We start from the raw sequence: 15,286 nt of genomic DNA on the forward strand, positions 1-15,286 counted from the left end.
AGGGCTTTCAGTTTCTCAGAAATCTCTCTGGCACCTCCTAGGGCCCGGCGCCTTGGCGCTGTGCCTGCCTTGCAGCCTGCAGATTTTATCTGGGCGCGCTGCTGGTGTCAGGGGAAGCGTGGGGATGTGGAGGAGCCAGCCCATCCTGCACGGCCCTCGGGTTTGTGGGCAGCTCCCTGACAGCTGGAGCTGGGTTGAGCCTTGATTTTTTACAGCATGACCTCAATTTGGGGTTTCTTCAGGGTTGTTTCTGCTCCTGGAGAGCTCCCAGGGCACAGGGGTCACCGCCATGCTTTCTCCTGCTCCTGTGTTGGCTGGTATTGCACCAAATCGCATTAAAATTACCTGTACACGAGGACCAGTAGGACCCACTCTGGTGGAATCAGCCTGGCTGGAACCCCCCGGTTTGGCGATGGGGGTCCCATGATCGGGATCTGGTCCCTGCACCAAACCTTGCCGCGGCGCAGGGGAGGAGAGCGGCCGCGTCTCGGGCGCGGAGGCGAGGGGACCTCCTGACTCGTGCTCCTCGCCGTGGGAGCCGCGGTTGCTTAGCGATGCAGAGCCTGGGAAAAATCAGGCCGCTTATTTTTGGAGCCTAAATCTGGGTTTGGGTTCTTACCGTTGGCATCCCACGTGAAATGTGTTGCCCCCAGCTTTTGCTTTTTCGGCTCAGCGCTGGCACCTTTTACTTGGTGCAAATCATTAAAAATAGGAAGGCGAGGACAGGCTGTTCTGCTTCAATCCAGCCCCCTTCACTCCACCTGACCTGGCAGAAGGGGCAGCAGGAGGGATGCTCGTGTTCATCACTGCTGTAGGGATGCTGTCACCATCCCTGCGGTGTGGGTTTGGGTTCAGGGAGGCGGGCAGTGGGTGCCAGCTCGCTTCCCAGCCACACCACCTGTGGATTTGCCCCATTCAGCCGATTTCAGCGTGATTTCAGGGATGAAATCTGCTCCTAATGTTTCCTTCTGCTCCGCCGCAGCGTTTGCTGGGCAGCTCACAGCCGCCATCGGTCCAGCTCTGGGTTTCCTTCAACCGCAAGCCGATGCGGGTGGCCCAGTTCGTTACCAAGCACCCAATTAAGGTAAGCGGAGCTGTCCGAGATGACCTCCCAGCTGCAGGGCAGAGGGAAGAGTGACTGTTAGCTGAGTGGAAACGCTAAATTGCCCTACACGTAAGCCCTGCTCGTAAGCCTCCCGTTCACATCCCGCAGGAATATTACATCGCCGACGCATCGGAGGACCAGGTGTTCGTGTGCGTCAGCCACGACAACAACCGCACCAACCTCTACATCTCGGAGGCAGAGGGCCTGAAGTTCTCCCTGTCCTTAGAAAACGTGCTGTACTACAGCCCGGGAGGAGCTGGCAGCGACACCTTGGTCAGGTAGCATGGTCTCCATCCGAAATCCCAGTAGTTGTCGGCTGCTTTTGGCCCCAAAAGGCTCGCGAGGCGATGTCCCCGAGCTCCCCATTGCCTCTCCTCGCAGGTATTTTGCCAACGAGCCCTTTGCGGACTTCCACCGCGTCGAGGGCGTGCGGGGCGTCTACATCGCCACACTGATCAACGGCTCCTTCAGCGAGGAGAACATGCGCTCCGTCATCACCTTCGACAAGGGGGGCACCTGGGAGCCGCTGCAGCCCCCGGCGCAGATGCGCTACGGGGAGAAGACGAACTGCGAGGTAGTGCCGGGCGGAGGGGGGTCGCAGGACTCGGTGGGTTGAGGGATGGATGCCCATCGATGCGCTTTGCTTTTCCAGCTCTCCCAGGGCTGCTCCCTCCACCTGGCCCAGCGCCTGAGCCAGCTGCTGAATTTCCAGCTGCGCAGGATGCCCATCCTCTCCAAAGAGTCGGCGCCGGGACTGATCATCGCCACTGGTACAGCTTCTCCTCCCCAGGGCTGCACGGGGAGGGCTCGGGGGCTCCTTGCTGTCAGGACACCGAGAACTCGGTGGCGTCTCGCTCCCAGATGCACCAGCAGGAGGGATTTTACACAATGGCAATTACATTGTGCATTTTGCTGCCCTGTTCTCCCAGTAATTACAGCACGTCCATGTCGCTGCAGCGCGGCGACATTAGAAACCTTGCCCACTTCGCTCTGTTCCTCCTTCCTGACGCAGTCCAAGTGAAGGGGGGCCTGAACATGCAGAAATCGCTGTTTGTTTCACTTTTTTCCCGTAGAAAACACGTTACAGAACATTAGCAGAGCTACAAGCACATTTTGTTTGATCGTGTTTATAGCCATATGCTTTTCCCCAGCTGCTTTTAAAACTTGTAATAGTCCTTAAAATGTTTGGTTTTAAAGCATTGGCTTGTATTGGGAAAAAACAGCTCCTCCATCACTGCCACTTGGCTTACAGACAAGAATAGTTTTGAGGTGGCTGGCTTCATTTTAAGCAGTGGCTTTGTGTACCTGGAGAGGAATGATTTTTCTCATTCTCCTAGGCTCCGTCGGCAGGAACATGGCAAGGAAAACCAACGTCTACATCTCCAGCAGTGCCGGGGCGAGGTGGAGGGAGGTAAGGGCACTCGCTCGCCAGCTCAGCCGCAGCGGCAGTGCAGCAGGCGGGACGTTGATAAGAGCTGTGCAGCCCCCAGGCACTAAAGGTGACTTCCATGCGTGCATCAAAGAGCTGTAGCTGGAAGATGCTGAATGCTACTCGAGATCAAAGCAAAAAGGTTTTTTTTTTTTTTTATAGGATGTACATTTTGTAGGTTGTAGATGTAGGAACGGGCACGGTGGAGGGGAGCCTTGTGGCGAAGGCAGCGCTTCACGTGCAGCAGAGCTCTCCCCTCTCTTTGTATTTATTCGCAGGATGTGTCCTTGGTCCGGGTCATCTGGCCCCTTTTAGACGAGTCTGACAGCCAGGGCTTTTGTAAAGGGGCTGGAGAGGTTCCAGCATCTTCCAGAAACACGGGACGCTGCCCTCAGTTTACAGGGAGCTCGATGCTGTTTACTAAGTGGGTGTTCTGGTCTGCGGCAGTATTTGTGGTCTGCCTGCGCGCTCTGCTGCGAGTGTAATATGGTATTTCAACATCTGCAAGCTATTTAGTCCTGTGAATTAAACGGCCTCCTTTTCCTCCCCGTAAGTGCCGCGCGGTCTGGGTTAGTGTCTGGGCACACCGCGGCTCTGGCTGCTGCCACAGCACCCCTGGGGCTGGCAGCTCCGAAATCCGGCTGGGGACCCATGCGGGGACCCAAAGTTTCCCCTGGCAAGATCGTTGCAGTTCTGGACAGGGAGAGTATGCAGAAAGCTGAGACTTTTGAGTGCCGTGCTCCCCTCTGGCTCACAGGGCAATGAAAGCACGCTGAGGACAAGCAGAGCCGCGGCGCACAGCGCTGAGCCGCTGCCCTACCCAGCCCCTTTGTGTCCCGTGCAGAGGTGCGGAACGACCCCGTGCCATTGTTTGCCAGCTGGAAGCAGCAACACAGCCTTTGCTTCCTGGTTTTGGAAGCTGCTGGAAGGCTTTTGGCTCTGCAGATCGCTGGTTTGGTCTGAAAAAGCAGTAAAAAGGAGTCAATGTGCTCGGTGCCCTTCACGAGACCATCCCCGAGCGTGTTGGTGCATACTGCGAGCAGAGTCAGGCACGTCCGTGCTTTCTGTTTCGAAGCCGAGCTCCCCGGGGAGGAAAGCACAGTGGTTTTGTGCTGGGGCTCACTGCGCAGAGCAGGGGGGGAGCAGGAAGCACAACAAGTTTCTTCCTGGGGGCGGATGCGCAGACCATCTCCGGGGCTTGTTTTTGCTCGCCACAGCCCTATTTCTCCTTCAGCTCTCAAGAAAGCTCACAGCCCAAGAAGCGGCACTTCTTGGCTGCTGTAGGTGCACTTCTCGGCTGCTGTAGGAGGGCAGCGAGGCCCTGCTGGGCTATCGGGCATGGCCCGGAGGTGGGGAGCAGGAGAGCCCATGGCACAGCACACAGCTGTGTATTTAGGGAAATGAGGCTGGCTGCCCCTGACAGCAGGGGTAGGCCCATAATCAGCTGAATTTCTGGTGCCTCAAAGACGCTTGGTGACCTGAGGGGTTTGTGTGGGTCAGACAGCACAACGCGTGCTGCCCAGCAAAACTTTCCTCTTGATCCAATGTGGCTCTGCTGCGGGCGATCTCAGCGTTAAGCCAGGGGCATCCTAAAGTGCATGAACTCAGGGTCTTGGCACTGGGATGTGCAAAATGCCCTGACACCCTTTATCCCCATACCCCAATGTTCTTCCTTCACCCCCGTTTCTCTTCCAGGCACTGTCGGGGCCCCATTATTACACCTGGGGTGACCATGGGGGCATTCTTGTGGCCATTGCGCAAGGCACGGAGACCGACCAGCTCAAGTAAGGGAGGCACAGCAGAGGCTGGCCTCTGCGGATGGGGCCAGAGGTTGCCCTGGGGCGGGCAGGGCTTGCCCACTGCGGACATCCCGGTCCTTTTTTTCTGCAGGTACAGCACCAACGAAGGGGAAACCTGGAAAACGTTCACCTTCTCGGAGAAGCCGGTGTTTGTGTACGGGCTGCTGACGGAGCCCGGGGAGAAGAGCACCATATTCACCATCTTCGGCTCGTACAAAGAGAACGGCCACAGCTGGCTGATCCTGCAGATCAACACCACTGACGTGCTGGGTAAGGGGACACCACCGGGGCCATGTCAGGCGCACAAGAGCCATCCTGTCCCAGGTTGCTCAATTTAATAAAGCTCTTGCCAAACCCCGGCTGGTCCCCACGCGGTGCATCCACCCCAAAAATGCCCCTGTCCATGTGGACACAGCTGCTGGAGACGCTCGCACCCAAACCCCCTCCCTCGTCTCCGAGGGATTTGTTCAGCAGGAACAGAGAAGAACAAACCTTCTGAAGGCTTGTGCCTATGAATGTTTTATAACCCGTTTCAGCTTTGATTGCGAGGCAGCGTTTTTAATCAAAGAGCAGTTTAAGCTTGGCAGAGGAATTTGCTCGACTAAAATTTGCAGGGGATTCCCTTGACGTTTTGTTAGAAGCAGATCTGTCTGGCAACCAGAACGGCTCCATGAGGCATCACAACCTCACCGCCACTGCCACGGAGCTGGGGGCCGGGCGAGAGGCTGGGGTTGGCACATCCTCCCCGGGGACCCGGCACTCTCCGGCTCCCAATCCTTCGTTCTGGGTTGTCTGCACAATTTTTTAAGCCAACCTTGTCCCTTCTCGTAGGGGTCCCTTGCACAGAGAACGACTACAAGCTGTGGTCGCCCTCCGACGAGCGAGGCAATGAATGCTTACTGGGGCATAAAACTGTTTTCAAAAGGAGGACTCCTCATGCGACGTGCTTCAATGGGGAGGATTTTGACAGGCCTGTCATGGTCTCCAACTGCTCTTGTACGAGGGAAGACTTTGAATGGTAAATACCAATTAATTTCTTTTAGTCTGGGTTGTAAGTCTGAGATAAATATCTGTGACCAATCGCTCAAAGTGGACAAACATCCAATTTACTTAGCTCTTTGTATCGCTGCTTGATTTTATAGCAAAGAGGAAACTAAATAGACTGAAAACATCCTTTCATTAATAATGGGGCATGAGACTTAATTAATGTCCCTCGAGCCTTTGGGGAGACTCTGAAAGGTTCTTTAGAAGAGGAAAGTATTGTTAATCCGTCACCTTCTTTCAAACGATGGCAGACAATTTGCCATCACGTACAGAGATGCTCTGCTAAACAGCCCGGTGACCCCGAGCAGGAGCAGCTGGCCCTGCTGTATCATTTTATTTGCAGTGTGCATGGCACTGCAACCGCACAGCTGTTGGGATTAGGAAACGGGCTCTGGCAATTGGATGCAAAGGTTTGGGGTTAGGAAGTGAACAGCTTTTTGCAGGCTGGGCTTTTAGCAGAGCTCGAAGCTGCTCAAATGCCTGGTAGCTTGCGCTGAGCAGCCCTGCTTGCCCAGTGCTGAAATGGGACCGGAAGTGAAGCTGGCTTGTCACGGGCAAAAAAAGTAGGGCTGGTGTGATCTGCTCCCTCCCTCAGAACCACGGCAAAATCAGAGCAATATAACCTCCTCCACGGCATTTTCCAAACACACCACAGCTCCCATTTTACAGATGGGGAAAGCCGAGATGCAGACATCAGGCAGCGCGCACAGAGAGGGGGCTTGGAGCCCGGAGTGCTCTGGCTCCGCTCTGCCTCACTGCCTGTCCCAGCCCAGGCTGCTCAGCCCTGGGGAGGCTTATTTGTGAGGTGTTCATGAAATGTCCCACTGAAAAAAGCTGTCTTGGCTGTACTATATTAGTATGCAGCTAAATATTGATAATACGAGTGAGAGCTTAAAACTTCTTTGTGAAAATAGAGGGAAGTAATAGCACAGTGCAGCAACACTGGTTTCCTTCCCTCCCTTCCCTCCTCACCTCATTTGTGTCCTTGCAGTGATTTTGGCTTTAAGCTGAGTGAGGATTTATCATTGGAAGTCTGCGTCCCCGACCCTGAATTTGCTGGGAAGCCGTACGACCCACCGGTACCTTGCCCCGTTGGCTCAACTTACAAGAGGACTCGAGGGTACGTGTTGTGCTCAGGAGGGAAACCCCATCCTCTCCACGCTGGCATTTATGCTGCTGGTGCTAAAACTGTTAAAGCACACACACAAACACCCCGTAAGCAGCACTAAATGGATCAAATGCTCAGCCATACATCACAACATCTGATTTGGCGTTTAGGAGCACGGGTTTATTCTGGCTGCACGTGGTGGCGTTACCAATTTTCTTGAGATAAGCTGCCTGGCTCTGTGTGTTGCAGCTACCGCAAGATCTCCGGGGACACGTGTGTAGGTGGAGACATCGAGTCCCGGCTCGAAGGGGAGCTTGTACCGTGCCCGCTGGCTGGTGAGTACGAGCAGGACGGCCTCATTCAGACACCTTTGGCTGGTGCCTGAGGTGTAAATTAGCGATGGCTACTGGGGACCGGGGCAGAGGCTGCCCTTTCAGCCTCACATACCCAGTAAGACATCACCTCCATCCCTACGCTCTCTCCTCTCACACATACGATGCACTGACACGCTGTCGTGCCTGCGTGCTGCCAGCTATTTGCATTCTGCTCCTCACAGCTTTAATTTAATCTGCCATCACGCGGCAGCTCGAGAGCGAGCTGGGATGGGTTTGCGCGAGGCTGGCACCGCGCTGCAGGCAGGGCGCACCCAGGGCCCTCACCCTGTGTAGCTTTCCTCCTCGCCCAGCACCGATGTGATTTCCACCCCTCCTAGCCCTCTGCAGCTATTTGGAGAGCTGCTCTGGGCATGCTGTGACGGGCCCTGGCAATTGGAAAATAAATGCACGGTCCTTTCCTGGCCGGGCTTTGCAATGCCGTGTTCTCAGAGCGTTTGTTGATCATCTTCGGATCCGTGTTGGCTTGCGCCATGGTAACCCTCGGGTGTACGGTATCCGTTTCCTATCTCCATATAATCTCATTAGGGGTGCAGAGCCAGAGCTACTCCCTGCCATCAGCCTCCCTCGTTAATAGCATTATTGGGCTTTGCTTGTAGCGTGCTAACGCCCGGGAGACTTTTTCCCGGGCCAGGTTCCTGTTGCACACCATCCTGCGCACATCAGGAACACAACCCACGCTGGGACAGCTTCTGCGGGGAAGGTGTCCCCCGGGGCAGCGCTCTCACTTTTTTATGAGAATTTGGAGGAGCAGAGAGTAGCATTTTGTTCCTAATTGGCAGCACGCTAGCGGAGGAAGGAAGCGGTCACGGCGCTTTTTGCCATCCTTGCCTCCTCCTTCGGCCCTCTGGATAAACAATGGCTGGAGGGTTTTCCTGGGGCACAAGTGAATAAGGGGAGCGAGTAAGGCTATTAGTGTATCCTAATTAGCCTAATCCCACCGAGACCAGGGCCTTTGCCTTCATAATGCCATGGTGCCTTAGCATGCGAGCGGTAGGGGGGAGACAAAATGCCCTTGCACCCCTTGAGCATCCCCAAAGGGCCTGAGGTGCCCAGGTGATGAGCGCCCTGTCCACGCAGAGGAGAACGAGTTCATCCTGTACGCCACCCGCTACTCCATCCACCGCTACGACCTCTCCTCGGGCGTCAGCGAGGAGCTGCCGCTGGCTGGGCTGCGCGGGGCGGTCGCCCTCGATTTTGACTATGAACACAACTGCTTGTACTGGGCCGACGTCACCCTCGACATCATCCAGGTGAGCAGGGGGCTTCTGCCACCAGGGCAGGACTGAGCTGAGAGGCAGATTTCAGGCGTTTCTCATCACTCAGCTCTGTGTGGCTTGTCTGGCACGCCTGCCTCTGCTAATCTCGAGGCTGGGAATGTTCCTGCTTTCTTACCTGTGTTCATTTTTTTTTTTCTATTTTCCCAGCGTCTTTGTCTCAATGGCAGCTCTGGGCAGGAAATAATCGTAAGCACCGGGCTGGAAACAGTAGAAGCCTTGGCCTTTGAACCTCTCAGTCGGTTGCTGTACTGGGTCAATGCTGGGATTCCCAAAATCGAGGTATGGCTACACCACCCGTGCTGCAAAGAGGGGACTGCAGAAGGGCACCTTTGGGGCAGCTGGGCCCTGAGATGCTGCTGGAGAGCCGTGACTGAGCCCCAGCCCTCACCTGCAGCACAGTGTGATGCTGCTTTGGGTCTACAGAACCATCTAGGTTGGAAAAGACCTTCAAGATTATCAAGTCCAACCATCAACCTGACCTACCAAGTCCCACCACTAAACTGTGTCCCTTAGTGCCATGTCCACACATCTCCTAACTAGCTCCAGGGATGGGGCCTCCACCACTGCCCTGGGCAGCCCCTTGTCCACCCTCTCTGTGAAGAAATTTGTCCTAATATCCAACCCAAAGCTCCCCAGCACAACCTTTTCCTTGCATCCTACACTTGTCGCCTGAGAACATGACAATATTCAGCCCTGAGGTCAGTTTGTGAGGCCAGAGTGAGGGGGAAAAAAGCAAAACCCACACCCAGCCAGGTGGGTTGCGAACAGAGCTCCTTCGGTGACACCAAACTGCCGATAAATTCACCACCCCTACCATCTGTTATCATCCACCTTACGGTACCTGCTCCTTGTGCCCATGGCAGCTATTCTATTAAGATGCACTAATTAAACCCCCCAGGTTTCATGAAGCTTTAGGGGATGCAGCAGTCCCACACTAAGCACAGCCTTTCTCTTTCATCACGACTCCAGGTTGCCAATCCGGACGGAGACCTGCGTCTCACCGTCCTCAATTCCTCCATACTTGAGCGACCCAGAGCCCTCGCCCTGGTTCCCCGAGAAGGGTAAGAAAGAAACCACCCGTGGCAGCTGGGTCCCTTGGTATTCCTAGGTGGCACCACGCAGACCAAGCCCTCTCCTTCACCACCACATTCATGCGAGCAGAACCCAAGGGAGGTGCTGCAGGCAAGGCTTGGGGGAGGTGGGGAGGCACCGACAGACCCTGGCTGCACTCCTGTGGCTGGTTAGAGCACGAGCACCACCCCGACAGCCACATCGGCACCTTGCAGTGCTCCCAGCTCTTACACACAGCAGTTCACAGCTAGGTAACCTCCAGCTGCACTCATGCCCCAGAAACTGCAGCTAAATAAGCTTGCCTTCTGCTCGCAGATCTGCCGCTCACGCTCATTTGACTTGCAAAGAGCTCCTTTCCCAAAGGCACATCTTGCAAGAGACGGGGAATGTAAAGCATTCAAATGCCGCTTGATAACCTGTTCCCTTGCGACATGCTGGTTTGTTGTTATTTCGGGTACGCTCTCTGCCTGTTGCAGGCTGATGTTCTGGACCGACTGGGGAGACTCCAGACCCGGCATTTACAGAAGCGACATGGACGGGTCCTCGGCCAGCTGCATCGTCTCGGAGGGTGTGCGGTGGCCCAACGGCATCTCGGTGGACGACCGCTGGATCTACTGGACCGAAGCCTACATGGACAGAATCGAGAGGGTGGATTTCAACGGGCTGCAGAGATCCGTGATCCTGGACAGCCTCCCGCACCCCTACGCTATCGCTGTATTTAAGGTATTGCTGCAGCCTCTCATTTTGTACACATTTCCATTGCACACACTCTGCGGCTGCTGCTTGCATAGGGCAGGTGGATGAGGAGCCTTTAGCACATTGGGCTTGGTGGGAAGGAGCTAGCATGATGCTAGCTCTGTTTCTGCTCCAGGTGTGTTCCCACAGCCCCCTGAAGCTAGCCCCTTCTGCTTCCACTCATGCTCAAATCCCAGTTCAGGTCTTCCTCATCTTCCTCCCCATGGGCTGGGGACGGTTTGCACTCTGCTGCCCCATGACTGCAGGGTGCCTGGGTGCTGTACTGCGAGGGGGCACCGACAGCTTGGCCTCTGTTTCAGAATGAGATCTACTGGAACGACTGGTCGCAGCTGAGCATCTTCCGAGCATCCAAAACCAGCGGCTCCAGGATGGAGACTTTGGTCAGCCGGTTAAATGGGATCATGGACATGAAAATATTTTACAAAGGAAAAACAACAGGTAATGGACTGGCTTCTTTTTTAGATGGGTGTAGGATCTCCAGAGGGCTTTTCCCAGCCTGAAAGTAACCAGGGGTGTGAACCGAAAGCTGGGTTCTGGGTGGGATGGGGCTTCCCGCGGGGTCTGCAGCCCCCTGATGGTGTCCCCCTCCTTTCCCCGGTGCCAGGGCAGAACGCCTGCATCGCCCACCCCTGCAGCCTGCTCTGCCTGCCCAAATCCAACAATGGCCGGAGCTGCAAGTGCCCCGAGGGGGTTTCCAGCTCCGTGCTGCCCACAGGGGAGGTGAGGTGCGACTGTCCTCACGGCTACGTCATGAAGAACAACACTTGCCTGAAGGAAGGTAAAACCAGGCTCGGATCCTGCTGCTGCTTTGCTTTGCAAGGTGGCAGCTTCTGCTATTTCAAAGCCTCTCCTGCTGCCCTTTGGGCGAGGAGAACAGCCCGCTGTCCCAAAACGCGGCGTCATGCCTCGTGCCGGCTTGTTTTTGTTTTCCCCTCTGCACCAGAAAACACGTGTCTGCCCAACCAGTACAGATGCTTCAATGGGAACTGCATCAACAGCATTTGGCAGTGTGACAACGACAATGACTGCGGGGACATGAGCGACGAGAAGAACTGCCGTGAGTGTCCTGCGCTGGCGTTCGCCCCTCCAAATTTAGATGTCTGCTGCGGCGGCACTGCACCTGAGCCGACTGCTTATGCTCCCTGTATAGTCAGGGGGAGCAAGAGGTGCTCCCAGGGACGATATCCCAAGCTGGCCAGGCAACTGGTGCCCTGCATCATTTGCCCGTTGAGTTTTCTGCCCTGGCTTGCAAGCAGTGGGGCGGGATGAGTTTCAGCCCTGTTCCCCAAAACTGACATTGACATCAAAGCAATGCTTCAGGCTGCATTGAGCGAGGCTCTGCGGGATGCTCTCCCTCTGCTTCACGCATGCCCGTGGTGGTAGGATCCGTCCCCTCCCCACGACCCTGACCTCCTCCTCCTCCTCCTCTCCCCGCCGCATCAGCCACCACGGTGTGTGACGCTGAGACCCAGTTCCGCTGCCGGGGCTCAGGGACCTGCATCCCGCTGTCCTACAAGTGCGACCTGGAGGACGACTGCGGAGATAACAGCGATGAAAGTCACTGCGGTGAGCTGCCTCCCGGCCTGAAATTTCCTTCCCTGTCCCTGCACGAGGGATGAAAGCCTGATGTCGGGCAAGGCAGTGCTGCTTCAGATCCCCTTGTGTTCACCCTGGCCAAAAACCACCTCCTCCCATCATGTTCTGGGCAGGAGATAAGGGATGCAAGAAGCCAGTGAGGCCGTGCAGTGATTCCCCCCTTGCTGCGGTCTGGTAGGGAGGCTTCTGTGCCGCTGTCATCCAGCTCCTGCTCTGCTCCTTGGGTTCCCCTGTAACTCGAAGCCAAATATTTGGGAGGGATTAAAGGCTGACCTTGGGCAGCAGCCCAGCAGACGCATGGGAGGCGTGGGTTGCTCGGTGTTCCCGTGTTTGTGGCCATCCGTCTCCAGCTCAGCGATTCAGAGAGGTCAGTGCTGAACTGAAGGAGAGAAGACACTGGTAAACAGAGCAGGATGGGACCTCTGGGTTGTCCAGGGCTAGGGACAAGGCAGGAAAAGCTGCTTTTATGATGGCTCTGCTTTGCAGGGCTGCATGGGCTGTTGCTTCTGAACCATCAGCCTCCTCTCTTCGGTCCATCGGCTGTGTGAAGTTGTCCTCCTCCTCTCCCCCAGCCCCCAAAGCACCTGAAAAGTGCCTGTGCTTGTTTGCAGAGGCTCACCAGTGCAGAAGCGACGAGTTCAGCTGCAGCTCAGGGATGTGCATTCGTCTTTCCTGGATGTGCGATGGCGATAATGACTGCAGGGACTGGTCTGATGAAGCCAACTGCACCAGTAAGCACTTTGATGTCTTCGATAACCTTCTGCTGCCATTGCTCCTTATAGGCTCACAACCTCTCCAAACAGCATTCGAGGGGTTTCACTAGCGTGGCTCTCAGCGAGGGCGATTTTACACCGTGCTTTGCACCACCACGGGCTGCTCCCATTGCGTCCTCAGCAGCCCGAGGTGCTGCAAGGCGTCGTGCCACAGCGGCCGTGCCTTTGAAGGCGCACTGAATAGCGAAGCGGGGCCGTGGCCGCCGGGCAGCCAAAGGATACTTGTATGCAAAATGGGCTCCTTTGTTGCAGCGAGGCAACAAACAGGGCAGTGTGCACTGATCTCCTTTCAGAGCTTGAACTCTGACCAGTTTCTTGCCATTAAGCACGTTGCAGAAAACAGGCATGTTCTGCAGACCAAGAAACTGCAGAGAGGCTGCAAAGGAGAGACAGATTTGTTGGGGAGGTGGCTCCTCTTGCAAGCAGCCTTGCTGTTCTCCACGGCTTCAGAAGTGGGCGGCATGGCTATGGAGTCACAAGTGGCAGATCTGCTCTCTTTTTTGCTTATAACTCACGTGGATGCCACCCGGTTGCAAGAAACGCTGGTCCTTACCTCATGCATCATGCCCTGCGCCTGTGAGCCTCGTGCTCTGACAGTCACAGCACTCAACCATCCTCAACACCAGTGTAAAACTGACCGTCTCCTAAAGTCAACACCCAGATAGAGCCTATTCCTCATCAGAAAATCCAGCAGATAACAACGTATTGGTCTTTTTCATTAAAAAAAATAATAGTACCAAAACAACAACACACAAACAAATATTTGCATGATTTAGAAAAGACTTTTGAGAGTAGACAGTGCTTCATTCCACCAGTGGAATCCATAAGGTCACATTGTAAAGCAATACACAGGAGAGACCAGATATCAGCCAGCATCAGAGCAGATGGGCTGATGGGGCGAGGGGAGCCCCGCGGGGCCCACGAGAGCCCCCAGGGGATGGGAGCCGCCGTGCTGAGCTCCTGCATCCTCCCCCTGCAGCGCTGAACCTGCCTGGAGCACGCAGGGTTTGCGGTGATGCGCCGGGGACTGGGGTGGTTGGTATTCTGTGTGTGTGGCTGCGCGAGGAGGTTTAATTTATATTGGTAGCACTTATCTCTCATATGAGTTTCTCCAGAGAGAATTACTACAGGAACGGAACCTACTTCAAAACGCATATCGGGTTTGTAAAGCCTAAAGTTGAAATTATCTAAGAGGATCACAATTATTTGAGAAACATTTCATCTGACTCCACTGGCTGCATTTATTGCTCTTATCTAAAATAATTACATTTCACACTGAATACCTAATAGAATATTACTGCCACAAAACTGTAGCATTCAGAAATATCTGCAAGGACACGCCACTAGCTAACCTGAAATTCACCAGCATGCAATTTAATTAAGTTGCACATTGCTTTTCTTCTCAATAATGACAAGTGCTCTCCTGGTTGAAGAGCAGCATTTGTCTTTAAAGCGACAACTTACGTTAGGCTTGAACCAGCATCCCCCACAGGCAGATACTTTTGCAACAGGACCCTAAAAAAGGCTGGGGCCCTGATCCCCTTGAAACCCTGTCCTGGTTTCAGCTGGGATAGAGTTAATTTTCCTCCTTGTTTTTAAGAGACTTGTATTTCTAGGTTGCTGTGGGAGCACAGAAAAGCCTCGCCTGCCTTAATTCCAGACCATCCCCAATGCCCCTCGGTGCCACCCGTTCCTGCTCACTGCCCCTCTCCTGGTGTCCCTGAACAGGGACCCTGCCACCCTGGCAAAATTTTGCTCGTTTGCTGTGCCATTTCTTGCCATCAGCAGCAAGATGCAGCCACAGTCACTTGTGCCCACACTCATCTAGGGTTGGGATCAAAGGGAAAGAGGCTCCCGGCTTTGGAGAGCATTAGGACCACTGAGGAGCCTCTGAAAACCATCCCTGGGGCACAGCGGGCTTGTGAGCAAATATAACAGAGAGTAAAAGATCACAGCACAGCCCAGGGGGGACCCAGATTCCCAGCACTGTCTTGCCTGGGTGCGAACTCATGCCACAGAGATGCGAATCCGTGCTGGGACCCGGCACAACACGATGCGCTGGTGCAGAGGGAGGGCGCAGGGCTGTGTGGTGCTGAGTGCCCTGTGCTCAGCACCGCTCTCTGCTCTGCTTTCAGCAGTGTCCCACACCTGCGAGGCCTCCAGCTTCCAGTGCCTCAACGGCCACTGCATCCCGCAGCGCTGGGCTTGCGACGGCGACGCCGACTGCCAGGACGGCTCCGACGAGGACCCTGCCGACTGTGGTACAGTGTGGGGACATTTCTGCAAACCCAGGGAGATGATTCCCGTCCCTCCAAAAGAGGGCAGACACAGGGAAAAAGGGAATTGGGGCTGCGCTGCGGCTTTTTGTATCGAAGAGAAGAACAACGAAATCCACCTAATTCTGACTCTTTTCAGAAAAAAAGTGCAACGGCTTCCAGTGCCCCAATGGGACTTGCATCCCGACCAGCAAGCACTGCGATGGCATCACCGACTGCTCCGATGCCTCAGACGAGCAGCACTGTGGTGAGCACCCGGGGGGCTGGTGGGACCTCGGCAGTGAGGGCTGCCGGGCTCAAGGCATGAGGGAAAGGGTATCGGGACATTATTGGGTGAGGGCAGTCTGTGCAGGGACAGCGCTCAGTCTGTTGGCCCTGGAAACTTTCTGTAGCTCCGTGAAATCTGGACGCTGCGCTTGGGTTTGTCCAAATCAGTGTCCTCCCTGCTGGCAGTGCCTGCCGAGACACCATCCCCTCCTCCTGAACTCCCCTTTCCCCAGAGCCCCTGTGTACCCGCTACATGGATTTCGTGTGCAAGAACCGGCAGCAGTGCTTGTTCCACTCCATGGTGTGCGACGGCATCGTCCAGTGCCGAGACGGATCAGATGAGGATGCCAACTACGCCGGATGCTGTAAGCGTGATATCGCACATTTCAG

At 55.2% G+C, this 15,286-nt stretch overlaps 1 protein-coding gene across 2 annotated transcripts in view; it reads left to right on the forward strand.

The window, feature by feature from the left end:
• The window catches only part of SORL1 (sortilin related receptor 1), a 42,542-nt gene that overhangs the window by 11,721 nt on the left and 15,535 nt on the right, over window positions 1-15,286 (forward strand). The window contains exons 7-28 of one of the 2 annotated variants that reach the window (XM_040534336.1): window positions 983-1,084; window positions 1,214-1,383; window positions 1,487-1,679; window positions 1,758-1,875; window positions 2,443-2,516; window positions 4,230-4,318; window positions 4,425-4,603; window positions 5,165-5,351; window positions 6,369-6,497; window positions 6,735-6,820; window positions 7,958-8,130; window positions 8,305-8,436; window positions 9,127-9,218; window positions 9,705-9,951; window positions 10,284-10,422; window positions 10,589-10,762; window positions 10,928-11,041; window positions 11,428-11,550; window positions 12,192-12,311; window positions 14,489-14,614; window positions 14,769-14,876; window positions 15,130-15,261. In XM_040534336.1, the coding sequence (XP_040390270.1) occupies window positions 983-1,084; window positions 1,214-1,383; window positions 1,487-1,679; window positions 1,758-1,875; window positions 2,443-2,516; window positions 4,230-4,318; window positions 4,425-4,603; window positions 5,165-5,351; window positions 6,369-6,497; window positions 6,735-6,820; window positions 7,958-8,130; window positions 8,305-8,436; window positions 9,127-9,218; window positions 9,705-9,951; window positions 10,284-10,422; window positions 10,589-10,762; window positions 10,928-11,041; window positions 11,428-11,550; window positions 12,192-12,311; window positions 14,489-14,614; window positions 14,769-14,876; window positions 15,130-15,261 (3,007 nt within the window). The remainder of the gene's footprint in view (window positions 1-982; window positions 1,085-1,213; window positions 1,384-1,486; window positions 1,680-1,757; window positions 1,876-2,442; window positions 2,517-4,229; window positions 4,319-4,424; window positions 4,604-5,164; window positions 5,352-6,368; window positions 6,498-6,734; window positions 6,821-7,957; window positions 8,131-8,304; window positions 8,437-9,126; window positions 9,219-9,704; window positions 9,952-10,283; window positions 10,423-10,588; window positions 10,763-10,927; window positions 11,042-11,427; window positions 11,551-12,191; window positions 12,312-14,488; window positions 14,615-14,768; window positions 14,877-15,129; window positions 15,262-15,286) is intronic. The other variant, XM_040534337.1, reaches the window with a different exon arrangement.

Source organism: Cygnus olor, chromosome 22 (genome assembly GCF_009769625.2).
Source record: "Cygnus olor isolate bCygOlo1 chromosome 22, bCygOlo1.pri.v2, whole genome shotgun sequence".
Lineage (NCBI taxonomy): Eukaryota > Metazoa > Chordata > Aves > Anseriformes > Anatidae > Cygnus > Cygnus olor.